Source organism: Miniopterus natalensis, chromosome 8 (assembly GCF_054644295.1).
Source record: "Miniopterus natalensis isolate mMinNat1 chromosome 8, mMinNat1.hap1, whole genome shotgun sequence".
NCBI lineage: Eukaryota > Metazoa > Chordata > Mammalia > Chiroptera > Miniopteridae > Miniopterus > Miniopterus natalensis.
The window spans coordinates 76932465-76951781 of record NC_142088.1 but is presented as its reverse complement, the minus strand read 5'-3'; the positions used below and the strand labels follow the sequence as shown (position 1 = coordinate 76951781).

At 40.3% G+C, this 19317-nt stretch overlaps 1 protein-coding gene across 9 annotated transcripts in view; it reads left to right on the top strand.

The window, feature by feature from the left end:
* CLASP1 (cytoplasmic linker associated protein 1) overlaps positions 1–19317 on the top strand; it is a 267488-nt gene that overhangs the window by 156500 nt on the left and 91671 nt on the right. For all 9 annotated transcript variants that reach the window (XM_087819914.1, XM_087819916.1, XM_087819919.1 and 6 more), the window contains 5 exons: positions 2168–2227; positions 3822–3899; positions 5406–5573; positions 6129–6178; positions 6880–7050. In XM_087819914.1, coding sequence (XP_087676040.1) covers positions 2168–2227; positions 3822–3899; positions 5406–5573; positions 6129–6178; positions 6880–7050 — 527 coding nt within the window. The remainder of the gene's footprint in view (positions 1–2167; positions 2228–3821; positions 3900–5405; positions 5574–6128; positions 6179–6879; positions 7051–19317) is intronic.

Here is a 19317-nt window from a genome sequence, read left to right as displayed (position 1 = left end):
TCACTCAGTTCTGAGGCTGGCAGTTAGGTTGGGGTGCCTGAGTGGTTGGTTTCTAATGAGGGTGGCTGCAGACGGCAGCAGCCTTCTCACTGTGTCTTCACATGGCAGAGAGAAAGAGAGCAAGCTCTCTGGTGTTTCTTCTTAGAAGGGTACCAGTCCCATCATGAGAGCCCCACTTAATTACCTCCCAAAGGCCTCATCTCCAAATACCATCATATTGGGGATTAGGGCTTCAACATCTGACCTTTGGGTTAGCACAGTTCAGTCTGTTCATAACCCTTAACAGTTCTGGCCTCTGGTGCTAAATGTGAGTAGCAGCCTACAAGCACTGTGACAATAGAAATACCACCCCCTTCATCAGTTTCTGAGCCTCATCCAGATTGCTGTTCCCTTCTTCATTCAGAGTGAATGTCAGGCATAACCATGTGTCTTAGTGCTGAAAGGAGAAATGGGGACCATCTGGCCCAGTCTCTCTGCCTTTAGAAAGGCAAAGAGAGACAAAGTGGGCGGTGTAGCCAAGGCAGTGCACTTTTCCGCTTTAACCTGTACCTGCTTTGCTTTGTAGAATTGGTAAGGAATGGATTGCATAACTTCCCTGCCTTACAGAAGTTTATAATTTAGTTGGAGAGATTAAAAACAATTACACAAAGCAGTGTGAGAGTGAGTTACAGCATATGTGGTGGATTTAGGAATTCAGAGAGAGCAGCGATTAAAACCAGCAGATACATTCTCAAGGAGCTTCATAGAAAGCTGAAACTTGAGCTGCCTCTGAATGAGGAGTAGAAGAAGAGAGACAAGTTCTAACTTAATGTGTTTAGTTAATGATGTGTTTAATGCCAACATTGATAGGCTTCTGCGTGTGCTGTTAGTCTAAAAAGTTGAAAACAAAACCTAATTACAGGTGATATTTTTGATTAATATTTAAGACAAGAATTAGCACTAAAGATTGCTGTTTTCACTAAGAGATAAATGAATATAGACATATGCACACCCACATTTAAACAGAGAGACAAGAAAAGTCAGACCAGGAAATAACATGGGGAAAAGGGTAGAAATAGAATAAACTTGTCCTAGGTTGGGGCAGGGGTGGGGAAAGTGATAGTGAGGAAAAGATGTGGGTCTTTTCGTCAATGCCTTTCCTTGAAGAAAGCTGGCTTTACAACTCTCCTACTCCACACTGTGACACCCCTAGAGTTGAGTTAAAGACCTCTCCTGTGTGCTTCTAGAGCCCCTTGTGCTCTTGGCACATGGTAACCATTTCTTGTCTGTCGGGCTCCCTAGATTGTGTCTTGATTACCACTGTATCTCAAGCATAGGTTAAAGGCTTATTAAAGATTTTTATTGAGTCATTAGTTATATGGATTATGAGGTTTTGAATTGGGAAGATCATGGGAAAGAAAATCTGGTCATTCAAGAAAGATCACCTTCTGACTGGTTTCCTTGAATGGGTTACTAAAATTATTAAGATTTATTCCTACAAAGATGGATATCCTGGACTTCACCCAAAGTGGTGATGTAATCCAAAGGAGATGAGACTGGAATTGTTTCAGTGCACGAATCAGACAAAGAAAGATCACAAAAGTGAAAAGGCTTGAAAAGAAAGGACATTGAAAGATTGAGGAGAGGAAAATGGTTGAGTAGCTAGAAAAAAATGTTTTAAGCATTACGTAGGACCTTTGCAGGAAAATTTGTCAAACACTGTTTGTTTTTCAGGGTATTTTTTACTTTTTGTGTGCAAGGCATTCTGTGAAATTAACGCAAAGACCAGTTGCCTGATTCTGTAATGTGCGTTAATCTTTTGTGCATGTTTACGTCTTGTATCCACTGTTATTTGAGGTAGGATAAAACAAGTGAGAAGGGTGCGCCCTGTCGGTGCTGTTGCTGTGCAGCTCAGGTTTCTGAGGGCAGGGAGCTCTGTGTCCTGTCCCTACAGCTAGCCTAGCTCTGCGGTTTTTCTTTGACCAGCATAGATGCTTAACTTTTTTTTTTTAATATGCTTTGACTTTGTCAATTCTGATTCCATTTTTATGTTCCATTTTTTAAATCATAAAAATTAGAAGAAATTTATCAATTATAAAAAGTAGTGTTGGGTCATTTAAGAAAAAAGCTTTTATTTTCACTAACATACAAATTACTAAGTTACATGTTTTTTCTTTACAATTTTCAGGCGCTGTTTTGAATTTTTAGATTTACTTTTACAAGAATGGCAAACACATTCACTGGAACGGTGAGCATCTGATTGCTGTCTTTTTCCTCTGAATTCAGTCTTGAGATTTAATGACTCAGTGAGTAGTCCAACCCACTTTCTGTCAGAAATGAAGGAATCTAAGCATTTGTTCTCATGGCTACCTGTGTTATTTCTACCTGTCGGAGGCACATAGCATCAGTAGACGCCTGAGTGAACTTCATGGATTGAAGGATTAGTGTGTCTGGGGATGTGGACAGATGTGCACTGTGACAACTACACGGTCAGGATGGACCTTCACCGACTGACCCTGCAGCTGGCATTCCTGTCAGTTCCAGGGAGGCCCGTGTCTAAGCTGTTCTGAGCAGCCAGGGTGTATCAGAAAGTCTGCAGTTTTCTCTTTATTCAGACTGGTGTTTGGTAACTTTCAAATCATCATAATAAAAACTAGGATTATGACAGAATTCTTGAAGAATAGAAGCAGGCCTCTGAATTTTGAGTCATTTTTTATTATTTCTGAGTTAAATTTAGAGACATAAATGGTGATGTTGTGCCACTCATTTTTAATGATATATTGTATAGTTTGTGAAGAACTTTACAGCATATTAAACATTTTATTAGAGTGGGATTTTAATAAATTGAGTACTCCTGGGAGGCCCATCCATGCTGCAGTGGTCAGAGGTGGAATGAAGCCAAGCCTCCCAGAGGTACATGTTCATCTGAACATACTTTGCATCTAGAAGATAGTCTCACATTTTTGTCAATACTTACTTGTTTTTTAATCTCATGGGTAGTATGTCCTCTTTATTTGGTGGCAGTTTTGGAATTTAGAGGTGGAAAGTGGTATGAAGTATTTAATGTGGGGACAGGTGAGTAAAATAGAAGAGCATGGAGAACTCTGATGTAGCCTCGTATATTCATTTACCTCCCAGCTTACTGTTTGTCACTTAGCAGGTACTCACTAAATGTTTATTGAATGAATAAAGGAATGAGGGAAAGACTTTGAATGGGCTGGTAAAATTGGTAACTAGTCTTTGTTCTATGAAACCATTCATTCCAGTCATTTCCCTTTTCTTAAAACTTTGTTAAATAGGCCATGAGACAGTTTCATGATTTCTTTTCATCTAGGGTAAAACAAAACTAAAGAGAGTACCTATTTATAAAATAATTACATAATTTTATAAAATTATTCATGATACATAGTGTAACTTGAAAAAAACCATTCTCTTTAATTATAGAAATGCAGTGCAGATAGCCTCTTTAGTATTAAGATTATTATTCTCTCATTAAAATTTCTATAGGAACTAGTTCTGCCTATGGAAAAATGGGGTTTTATTGTTTTGGCTCATTAAAGATTGAGCTAAATAAGTATGGCCTGAAAAAAATCAGCTGTAACTTTAAAAAATCACACCAGAGAGTAGAGTTATCAAGGTACTTAGGCAGGGGGTAGGGCACTGGGACAGACGAGGAGAGCTGCCCAGAATGTTCTGATTCTGGGAGCTGCATTGTTACTTGACTCACTTGGCAGAAGGCTCTAAGTTCCACGTTGCCATTTTGAAGTTATTTCTCACACTTGTTTCTATCTGCACAACACCTATGTTAATGATTGTTACTACTTTCTTTTCTAAATGTCTAGACACATATCAGTATTAGCTGAAACAATAAAGAAGGGAATCCATGATGCTGATTCTGAAGCAAGGATAGAAGCCAGAAAGTAAGTGTCTATTTGTACGTGACTTTTTTGTGTGCTCAGTGTACTTTCCTCATTAACCCCTGTTAAAGGCCAAGTCATAATCCAAAGTGACTTCTTGGCTTGCTATGAAAAAGTCCTGATCACGGGGCTTCTGTCCATGTGATCACACCTCTGCAAGCATCAGGTGGTGGTTTGGGGAGTGTGCGTCACAGCTCGGGGAGGTGGGGTGAGCGGAGGCTCAGGATTATCCCAGTGGTGACTTGTTGCCGTCTCACATTTGAGGAAGTTATGCTCCAGTCATGTGGCCATGGCCCCATACATTCAGTATCTCCCTGGGGATAATTTTGCCATTGTGACCGTCAGCATCAGAAGTTTCATGCTGAGACTTTCTCTCGGGCAGGGAGCCCATAGATAAGTACTGCCAGTTTTGTACCTGTGGCGGTTTTTTCTGTGCTTTTGTTGAGCAACTCTTCTTTTTGACACAGATTAAAACCTACTCTTGACAGCATGAGATATTTATTGTTTTACTTAGCTGCACTGTTATGTTTTGATCAAGTACTTGTTGCTCTTTGCTCTCAGTTGAATTATATTTCTCTGTTTCTGAGTTTTTTGGAGGACCTCACTATGATGCTGAAGTGTTCACCACAAGCTCGAGCATCTTGGGTTGTTCCTACCAAAATAACTGACATAATTAATAGTTGGTAAAAACTATGAGGAATGTTTTTGTTAATGATCTACTTCTGCTGTTGTTACCCTTGTGTTCTTCCTCTCCCCCAGTTTTTTCTAGTTCTTTAGTTATAATACAGTAACGATTTTAAGTAGTTCTGAATGCCTTTCCGCTTTCTTTTGTACGTATTATCTAAGGCAATTTTTAAATACTTCAAATCAGTGAGTGTCAAATCACATTGATAAAAACCACCATTAGCTTTGGCTGGTGTGGTTCAGTGGTTATAGTGTCGGCCGGTGCACCGAAGGGTCACGGGTTTGATTCCCGGTCAAGGGCGTGTATCTGGGTTGCAGGTGTGATCCCCAACCCCATTTGGGGTGCATGCAGGAGGCAGCTGGTCAATATGTCTCTCACATCGATGTTTCTATCTTTCCCTCTCTTCCTCCCTCCCTCCCTCTCACTCTCTAAAAATCAATGAAGAAAAAATCCTCCGGTGAGGATTAACCAAAAACAACAACAAACAAACAAAGCTACCGATAGTGAGTCCCCTCAGGTTTTAGGTATAGTTCTGGATATTTTAGCTCCATCTTCCTTAAGGCTCCCCAGTCTTCTTGCAAGTTAGCCTCTTGAATTTCCATGTTATGGAGACTGAGATTCAGAGAAATTAAGTAACTTGCCCAGTGTTAACAAGCCAGTAAGTTGTGAGGTCAGGGTCCGTGGTCTCTTCCTTATACCAGGCTGCTCTTAAGAGCAGGTAAACAGGATTCGAGACCTTGAAAATGTCATGTGGTGTATGTATCCAGAGCTCAGTGAAGTACCTGTTCGATCCTGACTGTAACAGGAAGCTGTGCTTTCCCGAGGTGTTACTGGGGCTTCCACAGTCACTTCAGCAGAGAAGCAGAGCACTTGTACCACAACCTGGAGTCCTCCTACCAGAAGGCCCTGCAGTCGCACCTGAAGAACTCGGACAGCATCGTGTCCTTGCCGCAATCCGATCGCTCGTCTTCTAGCTCTCAGGAGAGTCTGAAGTAAGGAATTTATTCATGTGGGATTTTATGTTTAAAATTAGCTGCGTGAGAACACAGTCCCAGCTATGTGTTTACATGTGTATTCCTGTTATAAATCCCCTTTACTTCACGTGGATTCTGTCCTAGGTAATTACTGTAGGGATGTTAAGAAACAGGTTGCCTTGGTCTCTGTCATAAGTAGTTTTTAGGTAAGCTTATGTGATAGCCCAGTAATAGAGTTCTGGAGTGAAGTAAGTGAATTGTTCAGTAGGAGACAAGTTTGTAAAGGGGGGGCATTCCGAACCTGGGACTTACTGCCATGTCATCTTTATTCCATGTTTCTAGCGTCTGTCTCTAGTTACGACTTCTCTCTGTGTGTTTGGAAGGTAGTCAAAATGTAGCGTTAAAGCTTTTCTCAAATTGGGGGTTTTAAGATTGTGGGCCAAATTACCTGAGGAATTCTGAAAACCCTGAAGTAATTCTTCATTATCACAATTTCTAGTTACAAGTTATACTTGTATTAATGCAGGTCAAGTGCACATTTGCTAATAAACAGGTATATACTTTTATTTTCAGTCGGCCGCTCTCTGCCAAAAGAAGTTCTACTGGAAGTACGGCCTCTAGAGGTGAGATGACAGTGTGGATGGAGCAGGCAGCCCCGGGAGGCCTGTTCCCACCTCGGGGGAGCTGTGCTGGAAGCCAGCCGCCTCATCTGCGCTTCCACTGTCCCCAGCAGAGCTCCACTTCCCCAGGGGCCATTAGCTGTGAGGAATACATTGTCAAGACGACTTCTTCAGGCAGAAATTCAAGTGTGGGGCCCTTTCTCACATACCTCCCCCTAGCATGTGGACCTTGCCACAAATAGTACAGCTGTTCCACCCTGGTCACTGGATCAGGGAGTACAGACAGCTGGCGTTGCTTAGAGAAGCAGCAGCTAGGTGCCTTGGAGGCAGCGGGTGGGTGGAGTGCTCCTGGAAGGAGCGGGGTGTCTAGGTAAGAGTGCACATTTTTGCCACATTGTGAGGAAACTGGCCAGATGCAAACAATTTTTTATTGTTTCACTTCGCATGCTAACCAGAAATATGGTCCATTTCTTTGATTACAAGAAGACAAATGTGACAAGTGTATATAGTTGCGGTTACTTTCCATGTCCTCAGCATTGGCTGAACTCTGTCTTCAGGGACCAGGAGAAAGTGTTGGTCAGGGCTGTGTTCCAACCTTTGTTAAAAACTTGGAATTTGTTGTAAAGAAAAACAAAATTAGTTTAACAATATATGTATACAATTCTAGTGTGGTCCTTGCTAATTTTCTTCCGTTACCACCAAAGCTTCTACAGTCAGCACCAAATCTGTGTCAACGACTGGGTCCCTCCAGCGGTCTCGAAGTGACATCGATGTGAATGCAGCTGCCAGTGCCAAATCAAAAGCCGCCTCGGCTTCAGGCGCCACACCCTTCAGCTCGGCAGCGGCCTTGCCTCCAGGGTCATACGCATCCTTAGGTAACTGGATCTCCACCACCTTTCCCCCAAGTTCTCGTTGAGGTGACACTTATCTCTGCTCAGGTTTATTTAGCTAATTACAAAAATAGTAATTGAGGAGGTTGTCACTGTTGCAGGGCTGATGTTTAATATGAGTGACTCTGCACTTACTGCAGGTTAACAGCTCCCTTTCCTGGAGCACGTGCTTTCTCTGTAGCGTCGTGCTTTTTAGTGATGAGTGGGTAACTGGTACTCACGTGGTGTGCGGCACTGAGCACGTTCTCCCTCTAGCTCCACCCCCACGTGTTAGCAGCCCAGCGGCTCCCCAAGCTGGGTTTTCTCCCCTTCTAGCTTTGGTGGGAGCAGAGCGGGCAGGTGTTAGTGAGGAATTCACCAAAGATGGTCACTATAGTTAGAAGTTTTCTAATTTGAGAATGTAATTGGAGTGGGGAAGATGGGTGGGGGGAGTGGGAGAGGGATGACAATGGGGGGAGGGGCCTTTTAAGGAATGTGGTGGACTTATAACCAGGGTAACTATATTGTACAGAAGAGTGTTGTCCTCCCACATGCCACTTTGGGAAGAGCATGCACTTACTCTAATGGTAGCCCAACCCACAAGATTAAAAACATAGTAATTTTCAAAAGAATTAGTATCAGACAGAGTGGTGGGGTCAGTATCTCAGCAGACACTTAACACCTGCTCTATGTAAGGCTGATGGTTTGTTTAACTTTATGAGTGCAAAGTCGTCCACAGCCAAAATCTGGGGGCTTAGCTGGATCTGTTTGATTTTGGATTTTATGGAAATGAATACAATTTAAATTTTATGAAACATTTGAGACTGAATTACCTATGTTTACATATTAATTCCAAAATCAGTCCTAAAATTAATATTTCAAAAAATGTTTTGTACATTGAAGCATAGTGAGAGTGAAACTGAACACCAAATGGGTCCCAGCTGCCTGACACTACTTGAGCCAGTTAAGCAGAGACAGGGTTGAATTCCGAATGTCAACTTCCATGTCCCCAGGTGCATAACTCCCAGCCAGGTTAGAAAGTGCTTTTTCTGATTGGAGCAGAACAATCACAGTTAACAGAACATAATTAATATTTATTATAACAATAGCTAACAGTCACAGTCAACAGAGCATGATGAACATCTCTGCCCCCAACAAGAGAACACCAAGAGGAGATCCTGGGCCCGCCATTTGTTAGCTTGGTAACCTCGAGCAAGCCTTGGAGTCTTCCTATGCCCATAAATGAGTTGTAATAATAGCCACCTCACCCAGGTGTATAATAGGAAGTCATACAAAAGGGAAAGAAATTGTGACTCTGATAAGGCATGTTATTCATTTGAAAGGTATATATGTTCTGGAATGTTTGTTAAACCAGCCTTGTGTTCTCTATGGAACTTGCTCATATATGGATGGATACATTTAGATTGGGAAGAAACCCACCAGGAGCTCCCTTTCCTACAGTTGTAACCTTACATAGGAATTTCAATGATACTATGTTGATACGTAGTCACTGAGCAAGAGGGAAGTCAGAACTCCCTCTCCTGTGGTGAAGTTGGTCTGTTAATTTCAATTCAGTTTTTTAAGTGCTTACCAGTGTTTTAAATACATTTAACCCACACCTAAGTATTTGTTTCATTGCTAGAAAACTCGAGAAAAAAACCATTTAGAGTCCTCAGTGGCCTTTGTTTTCTGTTCACATTTGGGATATTATAATATGAACCATGTAGACTTCCCTCAGTGCTAGTAAAAGCACCCTGGTCTTTTAGTCTGATGATGTAGAACTGACCTTTTAGAAACACTGATAAATTTTCAGCCCAGTGTTCCCTCTTCAAGTAATAAGACTGGAGTATTCTCATTCTCTTACCCTTTCCTGACCATCTCTAACTTCCCTTATGTTCAAAGCAACAGAAAACAAAACCACCCTGATAGTAGTAATCCTACTAAGAAGTGGTTACAGTCACTACTTAGGCTGACACATGGCATCTGTGCAGAAGTGTAGCATTAAAGCTGATGGTCCTTTTCCAAACTTCTAGAGTCCAGGCACATGAGGGAAGATACGGAGTCCGTAGGCCTTGACTCAGGTACCATGCCGCCAGCTTGGCTGCTGAGTAGTTGGGGTAGGCATTGCTGGGGCCAGCTTCTCCACACTTCTCTCGCCTCTGCCCTGGGTGGCTCTTTAGTTTAGTTTTCAGTCCTGTGTCCTCCACCCACCCCTCCGCTGGTACCTTGTTCCAGGAAAAAGGAACTCTTCAGAGGGTGAGCGCTGGCTGAAAGAAAAAATAACAGTCACTGCCAACTGGGACCCTGCCCTGGAAGGCCCTTTAGTGTGTTGTTTTCCAAAGGCAAAAAGTACATGATACCAACTAAGCTGATTTCAAGATAAGACACTTTGACTTGCTTCAGACTCCGCTTTGCTGTTGGACTTGTTTCCCTTTTAATTTTATTTTAAATTGTACTTTTGCTTTTTTAGTAGCTAATAACATTCTGCTTTTTAAGTTTTTAAATGTTACTAACTGTTCCCTGTTATCCCTTCCCTTGTTTTTTAATTTGCTTAAAGACGGTTCTGCCACTAAAGCGGAGGGTAAGCGGTTTGTGTCTGTGCTGGAGGCGTGTCCCCGCTGTGCCCCCGAGTGCTCCCTCCTGCCACTCTCTCAGGCCCCTGCATGCGACTGCACGCTGCCCCCTCTCTCCGCTCCGTCTCTTCCGGGTTCTGCCTCCCCCTGCCTGGGTTCTCCTCCCTTCTTGTTCAGTCTTTGTCCTCGTGAACTGTGGCACGTGGGTGTGCTGTATGTGGCTCTCACCGCGTGCCCACGGGTGCAGCGTTGGTGTGACTTCATGACGCTGTCCCTGCTGCAGTCGCAGAGTGTGCGACTCCTGAAGCGTTTCCTCACCTTCTATTTCCTTTGTCTCCTTCTCTTTCGTGCTTTTGTGGACCTATCAGAATTTGCTTTCCTGTTTTAAAAATAAATTTGTGTCAGTTATTCGGGTTAAAGACTGGTAAAGGTTTTCTACCAGGTAATTTACAGAAAATTTTAAAAATGCATTTTTATTCCCCAATGATGTTACTGAATTACACCATCTCATTTTTATTTGTGTCACTGACAAACCCCGTCATTCATTTTTCCTTATTCACTCACTTGTCGGTCACGTAGTAAGTGCCTCTTCGGTGCTGCATCCTCTGCTACACATAGGACCTGCTATGGTGACAGATGCACAGGCCCAGGTCCACTTTGTTCTGCTTTATGCCATTCTCAAGAAGGCCTCACTGAGTCTGCATTGGCCTTTGGGTTTTAGACATAGCTATTCTAGTCTGTATAGGTCTTGGACTAGCACATGCCAGACAGGGTCACCCTTTTGCAGAGTCTCTAGATAGAAAGCATGGTAATGTTTCACCTAGTGGCTTAGACCCACCAACCCTCAGGATAATGCTGGAACAATCAGGAACTGCTAGTTTACTTTCATATATTACTTAGCAACTCTAAAAGGCCAACCTGCGAGGTGTACTGGGTTTTATGTTGTTATGTGTAGTTCACAGTACTTTTAATGGACCCAACTACTTCCTAAGATGAACACAGTCCCCAGATCAGCGTTCTTCAGACTTATAAGAGTTATTGCCCGATGCTTGCGAAAGAACACTCCTTTGTCCTTCCCTGAAAATCCTGATTCACTTTGGAAGGAGCAGGGGAATGTGAATTTTCAACAAGCCCCACTAGTGATTTGTAGGGTTGGAGAAGTTTGTGAAATGAGAAGTTTCAAAAAATGGAAAAGAAACCTGTGTCATAATGAGAACCTCATTTGTGATAGAAGACTGAAGCTGGGTGTAATGTTCATTTTTTATTTCTCCTTCCCATAAAAACTGTCCTTAGTGTTTTCTCAGCCTAGATGGAAAGGAAGTGTGGAGGGTGGAATACAATAATGTGGGTGAGGTGGAGAGTGAAGACAGTATGTGGGAAATTATATTTCCCCCCAGAATGCCCTGATTCCATATGCCTGTATAACAGAATTGAAATCTGCCTATTATTTTAGCTAGCACTGGGAATTTTCACCTTTTTTTCCTTTTTAATCAGTTTTCTTTTTACTAGTTCAGAGAAAGTTCAGAAATTTGCCTACCTGATTACTGTGCAAGAGACTGAATAAGAAGTGTCTTTCTGGTTCTCTTTCCGGTGGGGAAGTGGGAGACTATGTGGGCTTTTGATTGTATAGAGTTCAGAATCAGACATAAGAGAACTTTCTCGAGGGGAGCTCAGTGAGCCTTGGTCCCTGTGTCCCAGGGCTGTGCAGGCTGCTGTAGAGCTGACCAGTCAGAGCCTTGAGCCTTGGTGAGGATGGGGGGAAAGAAGAGATGGCCCTGGTAGGCCTGTAAACTCAAGCAGATCCAGGCTGCCATTCCTCTGTTTGTTGCGGTGAGACTGGGCAGTGATGCTTAGAACAGCCACAGATGGTCTTGAGAAAAAGGCAGCAGTAAATATCACGTAGTGTCTTGTCATATGTTTCCATATCTGAAATTTTGGAATCATTATGGACCTTTGAAAAAATTTATTTTAAAAGAATCTGTTAAATATTTTACCATCTAGCTCCTGAGACAAGAAGAGATAGGTACTGTTGTTATTAGGAGGCGAGATAATTTTGAACCAGTACCTGGGTGCTCTAAATTGAAAATTCAGACAATACATATGAATTCTGGCAACTTCATTATTATAGTAATTGAGAAAATGATATATTCTTTAGAAGTTACTTATCATACACATCAAATAGCCTTGCTAACATTTATGACTAATTAGAAAAATATTTTCTCAACTTTTGGACAAAAGTGTATTTCCAGGATATCCTTCAGTGTGTTATATGTTCAGGAACTTTAGGGAAAGGAAGCATTTATGTTGTCTATTATGCTGCTTAGAAGAAAGTTTATGACTAGATGTTGAAGTTGTATGGCAAATGATTGCACTGTCATCTAATCTTTTTTAGCTACTATGTTTAGGAAATGGGTTTATTAATATTTTCCCCGAAATAAATAATTTTAAGCTAAGAGTTACCATGTTTGAATGACTTGCGTGGGTACTAATACCTTACTGATAGTTTCAGAGAATAGACAGTCATATGTTATTAAGTGTAGCTGGTGCTTAACTATTGGCTTTTTTTACACAATGAAAAAATATATATTTCTGTATGTAGGAATAAAAGTGTTAAGAGTGTTTATCTTTAAAACATGTAAGGAAAGTTATTCTTTTAGGAAGAGTATTTTTAGGTAGCAAAATTTACAGCTGATCAATTTTCCAAATTTTGATTCTGTCAAAAATGCTACGTGTGAGTAGAGGTTGGTTTAATTGTACCCCCAAGCAATGAGTTGTCAAATTAGATATGTATGCCAAAATGTCCCAGTATGATGAGAGTTGAGATTTTCCTTAGGAGACCTTTTCATTTTTATAACCTCTGAATTGAGAATTGGCTCAAATTTTGAAACATGAGGGACAAAAAAACACACCTAGTGGTATGAGGCTATCTGGGGATTTTTAAAATTGTCTTAGGCTAAATGGAATATGGGAAAACCATGCCTGCAGATTAAACCCAGGTGCTCAGGTTTAATTTCCTGTTTTGAGGGCTTTTATAGAAGAATGGCAGTGTGATTGAAAAAAATTCTTCAGCAGCACTATTAAAAAGTCATAAGATATGGAAGTTCTTTCTTTATTCCATGAAAGTCAGAGACTGCACTCCTGTTACAATTCTTTGTTTTCCTCTGGGTAGGTGTGTTTGTCTCAATGTGCTTGTCCCTTCCTGCAGAATGTTTTTTGTTGTACAGCTGTGTAATATCTCTTATTTCTATTTCTCTTATTGTGACTCTTTTTTCTTTCTACGTCTGGATTTGTCACAACACAATATGAGTGAATGTGAATATGTCATTAAGTCAGAATGCGGAACTGAAATCTCTTTTTACTATTTGTTGCATTTGTTTTATTTATTTATTTGATATTTTTAAAAATTGATTTCAGAGAGTGGAAAGGAGAGGGGGAGAGAGAAACATCAATGAGAGTCATTGATCGGCTGCCTCCTGCACACCTCCTGCTGGAGATCGAGCCCTCAGCCCGCGCATGTGCCCTGACCAGGAATCGAACTTTCCTGGATCATAGGTCGATGCTCAACCCCTGAGCCACACCCGTTGGGCTCTGTGTTGCATTTATTGAGTAGACTTTGTTTTTCCTAAAGACCACAGGGTATTTTATATAATCTCTAAAACATATACAGGCACTTAAAGTAATATTGCCAACTTAATAGAATGAAAAATCAATTCCTGTAAAAGAAATAAATAACCGAGTACAACACAGTAGAGTCCCTTTAAACTCTGCCCCCAAAAGAATTTTAAGGGTGCCCTAAGGGCTTAGTTACTGATTCGAGTCTCTAAGGCAGACAGGAAATTAGCCCTTGAAATCACCCCAGGTGAGAGTAGAGTTGGGACTAAGCCAGCTTTGTCCAGGCGCTATATGTTCATGAAAAAATAGACTGAGGAAAAAACTCTTAATCCTCAAATTGACATGATTGCTCTCTTGACTTTGTCCTAGGCAGAGAAAGAAAATGACTTTCCCTGATTTGTAACTAAGCTCTCTTCTCATGCAAGTTGTAGTTTCAGTTTTCCTTCTCTGTGGTGTCTGGGGAACCCCAAGTTCATGAATAAAGTGGTCTGCGTTTGTAGCCCCCAAGGGTACCTGAGAAGAACAAGCATTTAATTTTTACAGAGGAAGCCACTCTCAAATCTGGTTCCTTGAGGACCCCACAGATTTAAAAGGGTAGGTCAAAAGTAGGTTTAAGTTGTGAATACGAGAAACACAGAGTTTATTCTTGTATTAATTGCTATTTTTCATAGGAACAACTGTAAACTACTTTTGCCCCACCCTGTATGCCAACTAGGAATTCACAGTCCAAAATCAGATCTATAATGAGTTAGAGGCAGCTGAGAAAAAGAAAAGCATAACCCTTTAATACTTCTAAGGCTCTTTCATATAATACAAAATAGCTGTATTTAAATGTTTAAAAGAAATAGGTAACTTGGATTTTTAGCAGTCCTCAGAATTTAGTAGTGTGATTGATCTTCCCAGTTGAGAACACATCACTGATCAAAATAAAGGCCTTAAGGTCACACATCTCTAGAGCAGGATCTCAGTAGGTAAGGGCCAAACCTGGATCCCCCCCCCGAGGATTTTGGAGGCCTTGGGTATTTGCTGTGATGAGTGATCAGGACGTGGAGGACAGGAAGTAACCCAAATCCACCTGATACCTACGTCATCACTGATAAACAAGAAGTTAGCTCTGCTAAACTGGAGAGGACATGAGGGAATTTGCCATTCTTTTTTTTAACGTTTCAGAGGTCATTTGTTTATTTAAATATGCTTTTATTGATTTTAGAGAGAGGAAGGGAGAGGGATAGAGTGATGGAAACATTGATGAGAGAGAAATATGGATTGGCTGCTTCCTGCACTCACCCTACTGGGGATCGAGCCTGCAACCTGGGCATGTACCCTGACTGGGTATCTAACTGGTGACCTCCTGGTTCATGGGTTGATGCTCAACCACCAAGCCACACTAGCTGGGCGGAATATTGCTATTCTTAACCTTGAAACTAGGGTAGAAGGGTAAGTTAGCTCCCCTGAGAATTTACAACCATATGTTGGGTCTTCATGCAGATTTTTGGTTAAAATTTTACACTGCCTTTATGGCCTGAAAAACCCAAATAGATAAATCATTTTAAAGTAGCTATCGTTGCTCATGCCCATAGGACACTAGCAGAAGCAAACATAGATCTTTGGAACAAGTCAGCTGCAATCTAGATCTTAAAAGATTTCCATGAAGTTCAAAGAAAAATCCAGGTTGCCCTTGAGCAATGCTGGAGTTAGGGGTGCCACCTTCTCCACAGCCTTCCCACCCCCGACCCAAGAAATAAAAAAATCCGGCAGAATCATATAGCTCAAGAGAGAGCTCGGTATTTTAAGATAATTAGGAAAAAATGTTTAGAGTATTGTAGAGCAGGACAGAGTTGGAAAATATGGTGGAGATATGAAGCATGTATAATTGGAATTTAAGAAAAGATAATATTTGAAGAGGTAAATGGTTGGGAATTCTCTAGAGCTGATGAAAGACACTAAACCACAGATTCAAAAAACCAGTAAATCATAAGCTGGACAAAAAGAAATCCACAGTTAAACACATCATAGTAAAATGCAGAACACAAAAGTTTAAAAAAGATATTAGAAGCAGCCAGAGGGAAAAAGACTACCGGCAAAGGAAAGCGAGGGTTTAAATACAAATAAAACTGGGGAGATCTGAATAAGACTGATGGAGCATATCGGTGTCCATGTCCTGTTTCTGATCTTGTACAATAGTTTTGTAAGATGTTCGCATTGAGAGAAACTGGGTACAGTGCACACGGGACCTCTGTGTATTATATCTTACAATCACATCAGAGTCTACAATTATCTCAAAATAAGTTTAAATTAAAAACAAGGGGCTCTTAAAACTATTCCATCTCCCCAAAAGTATGATTTAATAGAAGTTATGTTTTTAATAATATTTTAATCTGTTTACTGTTACCTTAAAGATAGTAAAGCTTATCTTTAAAAAAGATTAAAACAAAAGACAGAAACAAAGGTTGGTAAAAAGAAAGTGGAAAATCAAGACAAATAAAAGGGTGCATAGAAGATGGTAAAAATAAGTTCAAATGAGCTAAACTTTGCAGTTAAAGTAGATTATTAGACTTGGTTTTTAAGATAGACCTACCTATGCGATATTTAAAGAGACAAATCTAAGGAATAAGGCTACAGATAGAGTAAAACACAGAGGGTGAGAGGAAAAAACAAAAGAAAGATGTTATTAATAACAGATCCCCAAAGGCAGAAAGTCTTGCTAGATAGAGGATTTTTATATAATAAAAAGTTGAATAAATCATGAAGATGAAATGGTACTAAAATTTTAAGGATCTAATAAAAATGCCCTCAAAATTATATTAAGAGGTATTTGTAAATTCACTTTTATAGTTGGTGATATATAAAAATAAAAACTTCTGAATAGGTAATATATTTATATAGTTCAAAACTTAGAAAATATAAAGAGGTTTACAGGTAAAATTTTCCTCCCATCATTGTCTTTCATTTGCCTGGTCACGCCACCTCTTTCCCTCTGCCTCAGCATCTTACCACTTTAGTTTCGTTTTATACAGTTTCTTTGTGTAGAGAAGCAATGTAAAAATTGTATTTTCTTTTTTAAAAATATATCTTTATTGATTTCAGAGAGAGGAAAGGAGAGGGAGAGAGAGAGAGAAACATCAATGATGAGAGAGTCGTTGATCAAGTCCAAGACCTGAGCATGTGCCCTGACCGGGAATCGAACCCCGATCGCCTGGATCCTAGGCCGATGCTCAGCCGCTGAGCCACGCCTGGCCGGGCTGTATTTTCTTTTTTAAAACAAAAGGCAGCGTATTTCTGCTCAGCGTTCTGCACCTTGACGATTTTCGCTGTCCGCCTTGAGGCCCTTCCTGTTGGATCGGGGTTCGCCTGAGTCTGGTCCTCTTCTGCGCCCCAGGGTGCGGGCCCACCCCAGCCTGCGGTCCGCACTGCAAGGCTTGGGCTGTCTTCAGAGTTTTGCTGTTAGAAACAGTGTGCTGTTGATAACCTTTTATGTACAGTCGCACTTTGTTTCTCGAATGTCTCGAACAGTTTGGTTCTCGACCAAGTTCACAGAAAAAAATGTCTCGATTGTCAAACCAAACTTTGGTTTTTGACCTGACAACCCTTTCATGCTGACACCTCAGCATGACAAAAAGTGTCTCTGAGGCAACAGAGGAGAGAATGCTTTTGTTGCTGGCGAAATCCACTTTTAGCACAATTTCAAATCATAAAGAGGCCACCAAAAGTGCTAATGTTGCTGAGGTTGTGAAAGAAACAATGATCACAGGCAGTTGAAGAGGTAGAAAAACTGTTGTTGATCTGGGTAAAGGAAAAGCAGTTAGCACGCGACAGCACTTTGGGGCCAGTGATATTTGAACAAGCAGAGATGGCCCATGCTGACCCTGAAGAAACCCCTGGGAGGAGTGCTGAAAGTGATTCATTTAAGGCCAGTAGGGGGTGGTTTGATAAATTTAAGAAAAGAAGTGTTTGTTTATGGATTAAACAGTACATTAGACATGTACTGTATATAAGAAAGGTTAAAATGGAATCATATTGGGGCCCGAAATGGATTCATTCAATTTACATTATTTCTAATGGGAAAAATGATTTGATTTTCAAACAGATTGCCTCTCAGACAGCCTTCCGGAAGGAATTAAGTTTGAAAACCGAGATTCCACTGTACATTATTTTCCCTGGGTGCAAGTATATTGGTAGGATAAATTACCCAAAGTGGAATTGTTGGATTAAAAAATACATGAATTTGTAATTATGATAATTGCCAAATAGCCCTCTGTAAGAGGCTGTTGCTAATTTTCACTCCCTCCAGCAGTGAATGAGAGTGCCAGTTTTTCTGTGTGCCAGATGTTAGCAAATTCTTAGATTTTTGCCAGTCTGATAGGAGATAATGGCATTCTAAATGTCATTTTAATTTATGAGTGAGGCTGAATACTGTGTCGTACACTTAAGAGCCATTTGTATTTCTTCTCTTCACTGCCCTCATTGGGTTGTGGCAATGGTGTGTTGGAGCCAGCTGGCTTGAATCATCATGAAAGCCAATTGTAAATTTTCACGAATTTTGGGAGTTGGTTGAAGTCACATCAGTAGCCTGAAATTGGCCATAGTGGGAATATTTATACCAGGGAAATTGCAAAACACCAGAAATCAGTAGAACCAGAATCCACCCATCCCACTCCGCCTCCCCAGCCAATTGTTTAACATTTACCTGCACACCACTGGTTGGTTGACTGCTTATTGGTTCCTAGGAACCTTTTTTCTTTCAATGACTTAATTTTAAGTCACAGTTAGAATGGACTTTTATACTAGAAGTTAAAAAGGAATTCTACGTTTTGAACTTCCATGATTTCATATTTCACATTTTAATCTTAGGTTCATTTGCTGTTTTTCTGTGTGAAGTGTGAAGTATGGATCCAACTTATTTTTCCAAAGCAAAACATTAGCAAATGAGATCCAGTAATATATTTTTTAAAAAGCAGCATATTATACTGGACTACGTATCAGTCCTTGTGGAATGAAGCAAAAACAGTGCTTAGAGGGGAAGTCATAGCCTTAAGTTTGTACTAAAAGAGAATCTAAATTGGGAATGTTTCCAGTGTGATAGAAAATGAACAGAATAACCCCCAAAATGAGTAGGAATGAAATAATAAAGATAAAAGCTAATGAGCATTTACTAGAGAGGATTAAGAAATATAAATTTTATAAAATTCTTTGAAAATATTAATGAAATAGTCCAACTTTTGGAAAGGTCCATTGAAATAGAGAAAAAGTACAAATAAACTATTAATGATAAAATACACCTAGTGTGGGTCAGTAGAGCTTTAAAGGGTAATAGGAGAAAACTATAACAACTTTATGTTAACAATTTTAAAACAAATTGTACAAATTTTTAGAAAAACCAAAACTTTTTCTTCAAGAAGAAACAAAAAACATGACTAATTATAAGACTACTCGTTAAATGATTTGAATCAGTACTTAAAACTCCATCCCCACTGCCAAAAAGTAATTTATTAGTTAAAATAGAAAAGATAGCCCCCAAGTCTCTATGATGCTCAAATGGCTACATATACTAGTTGTAAGAAGCATGGGATGTTCTGGTCTTAAGTAAACTCAGAGAATGGAATGAGGGAGCACTTCTCTCCCTGGTTTGTACGGTTGGCATCCCCTTGGTGCTAGAGTCAGATAAGGAGTAGTATAGTGCAGTTTTATGTGAGGCGTACTTCTTGACCGTGCATGTTTAGCCCAGGTTTTATACTTTAAAAAAATTACTGATGCAGCTTAACGCACTGAGGAGCAGGATCCTCTTATTCTTAGAAGATGCAGACAAGGCATTAAAAAGTTCAACAAACATTTTTGAGAGAAATTCTTAGCAGTTAGAAATAGAAGTGAGTTTTTTAACCTGTTGAAATATCAAACTTTTTGTGAAATTCCAGAATTATTATTTTTTTAAATACGGCTCAAGGCAACAAAGTCTATTCCTATGCTTTACCACATGTCCAAGACCACAGGGTAAAAGCAGAGAAATGAAAGGGCAGTCTGAAGGGAAAACCTAAAGTCTTATGTGTAGATGATATTCTACTTAGATTACCCCAAATAATCTACATGTAAA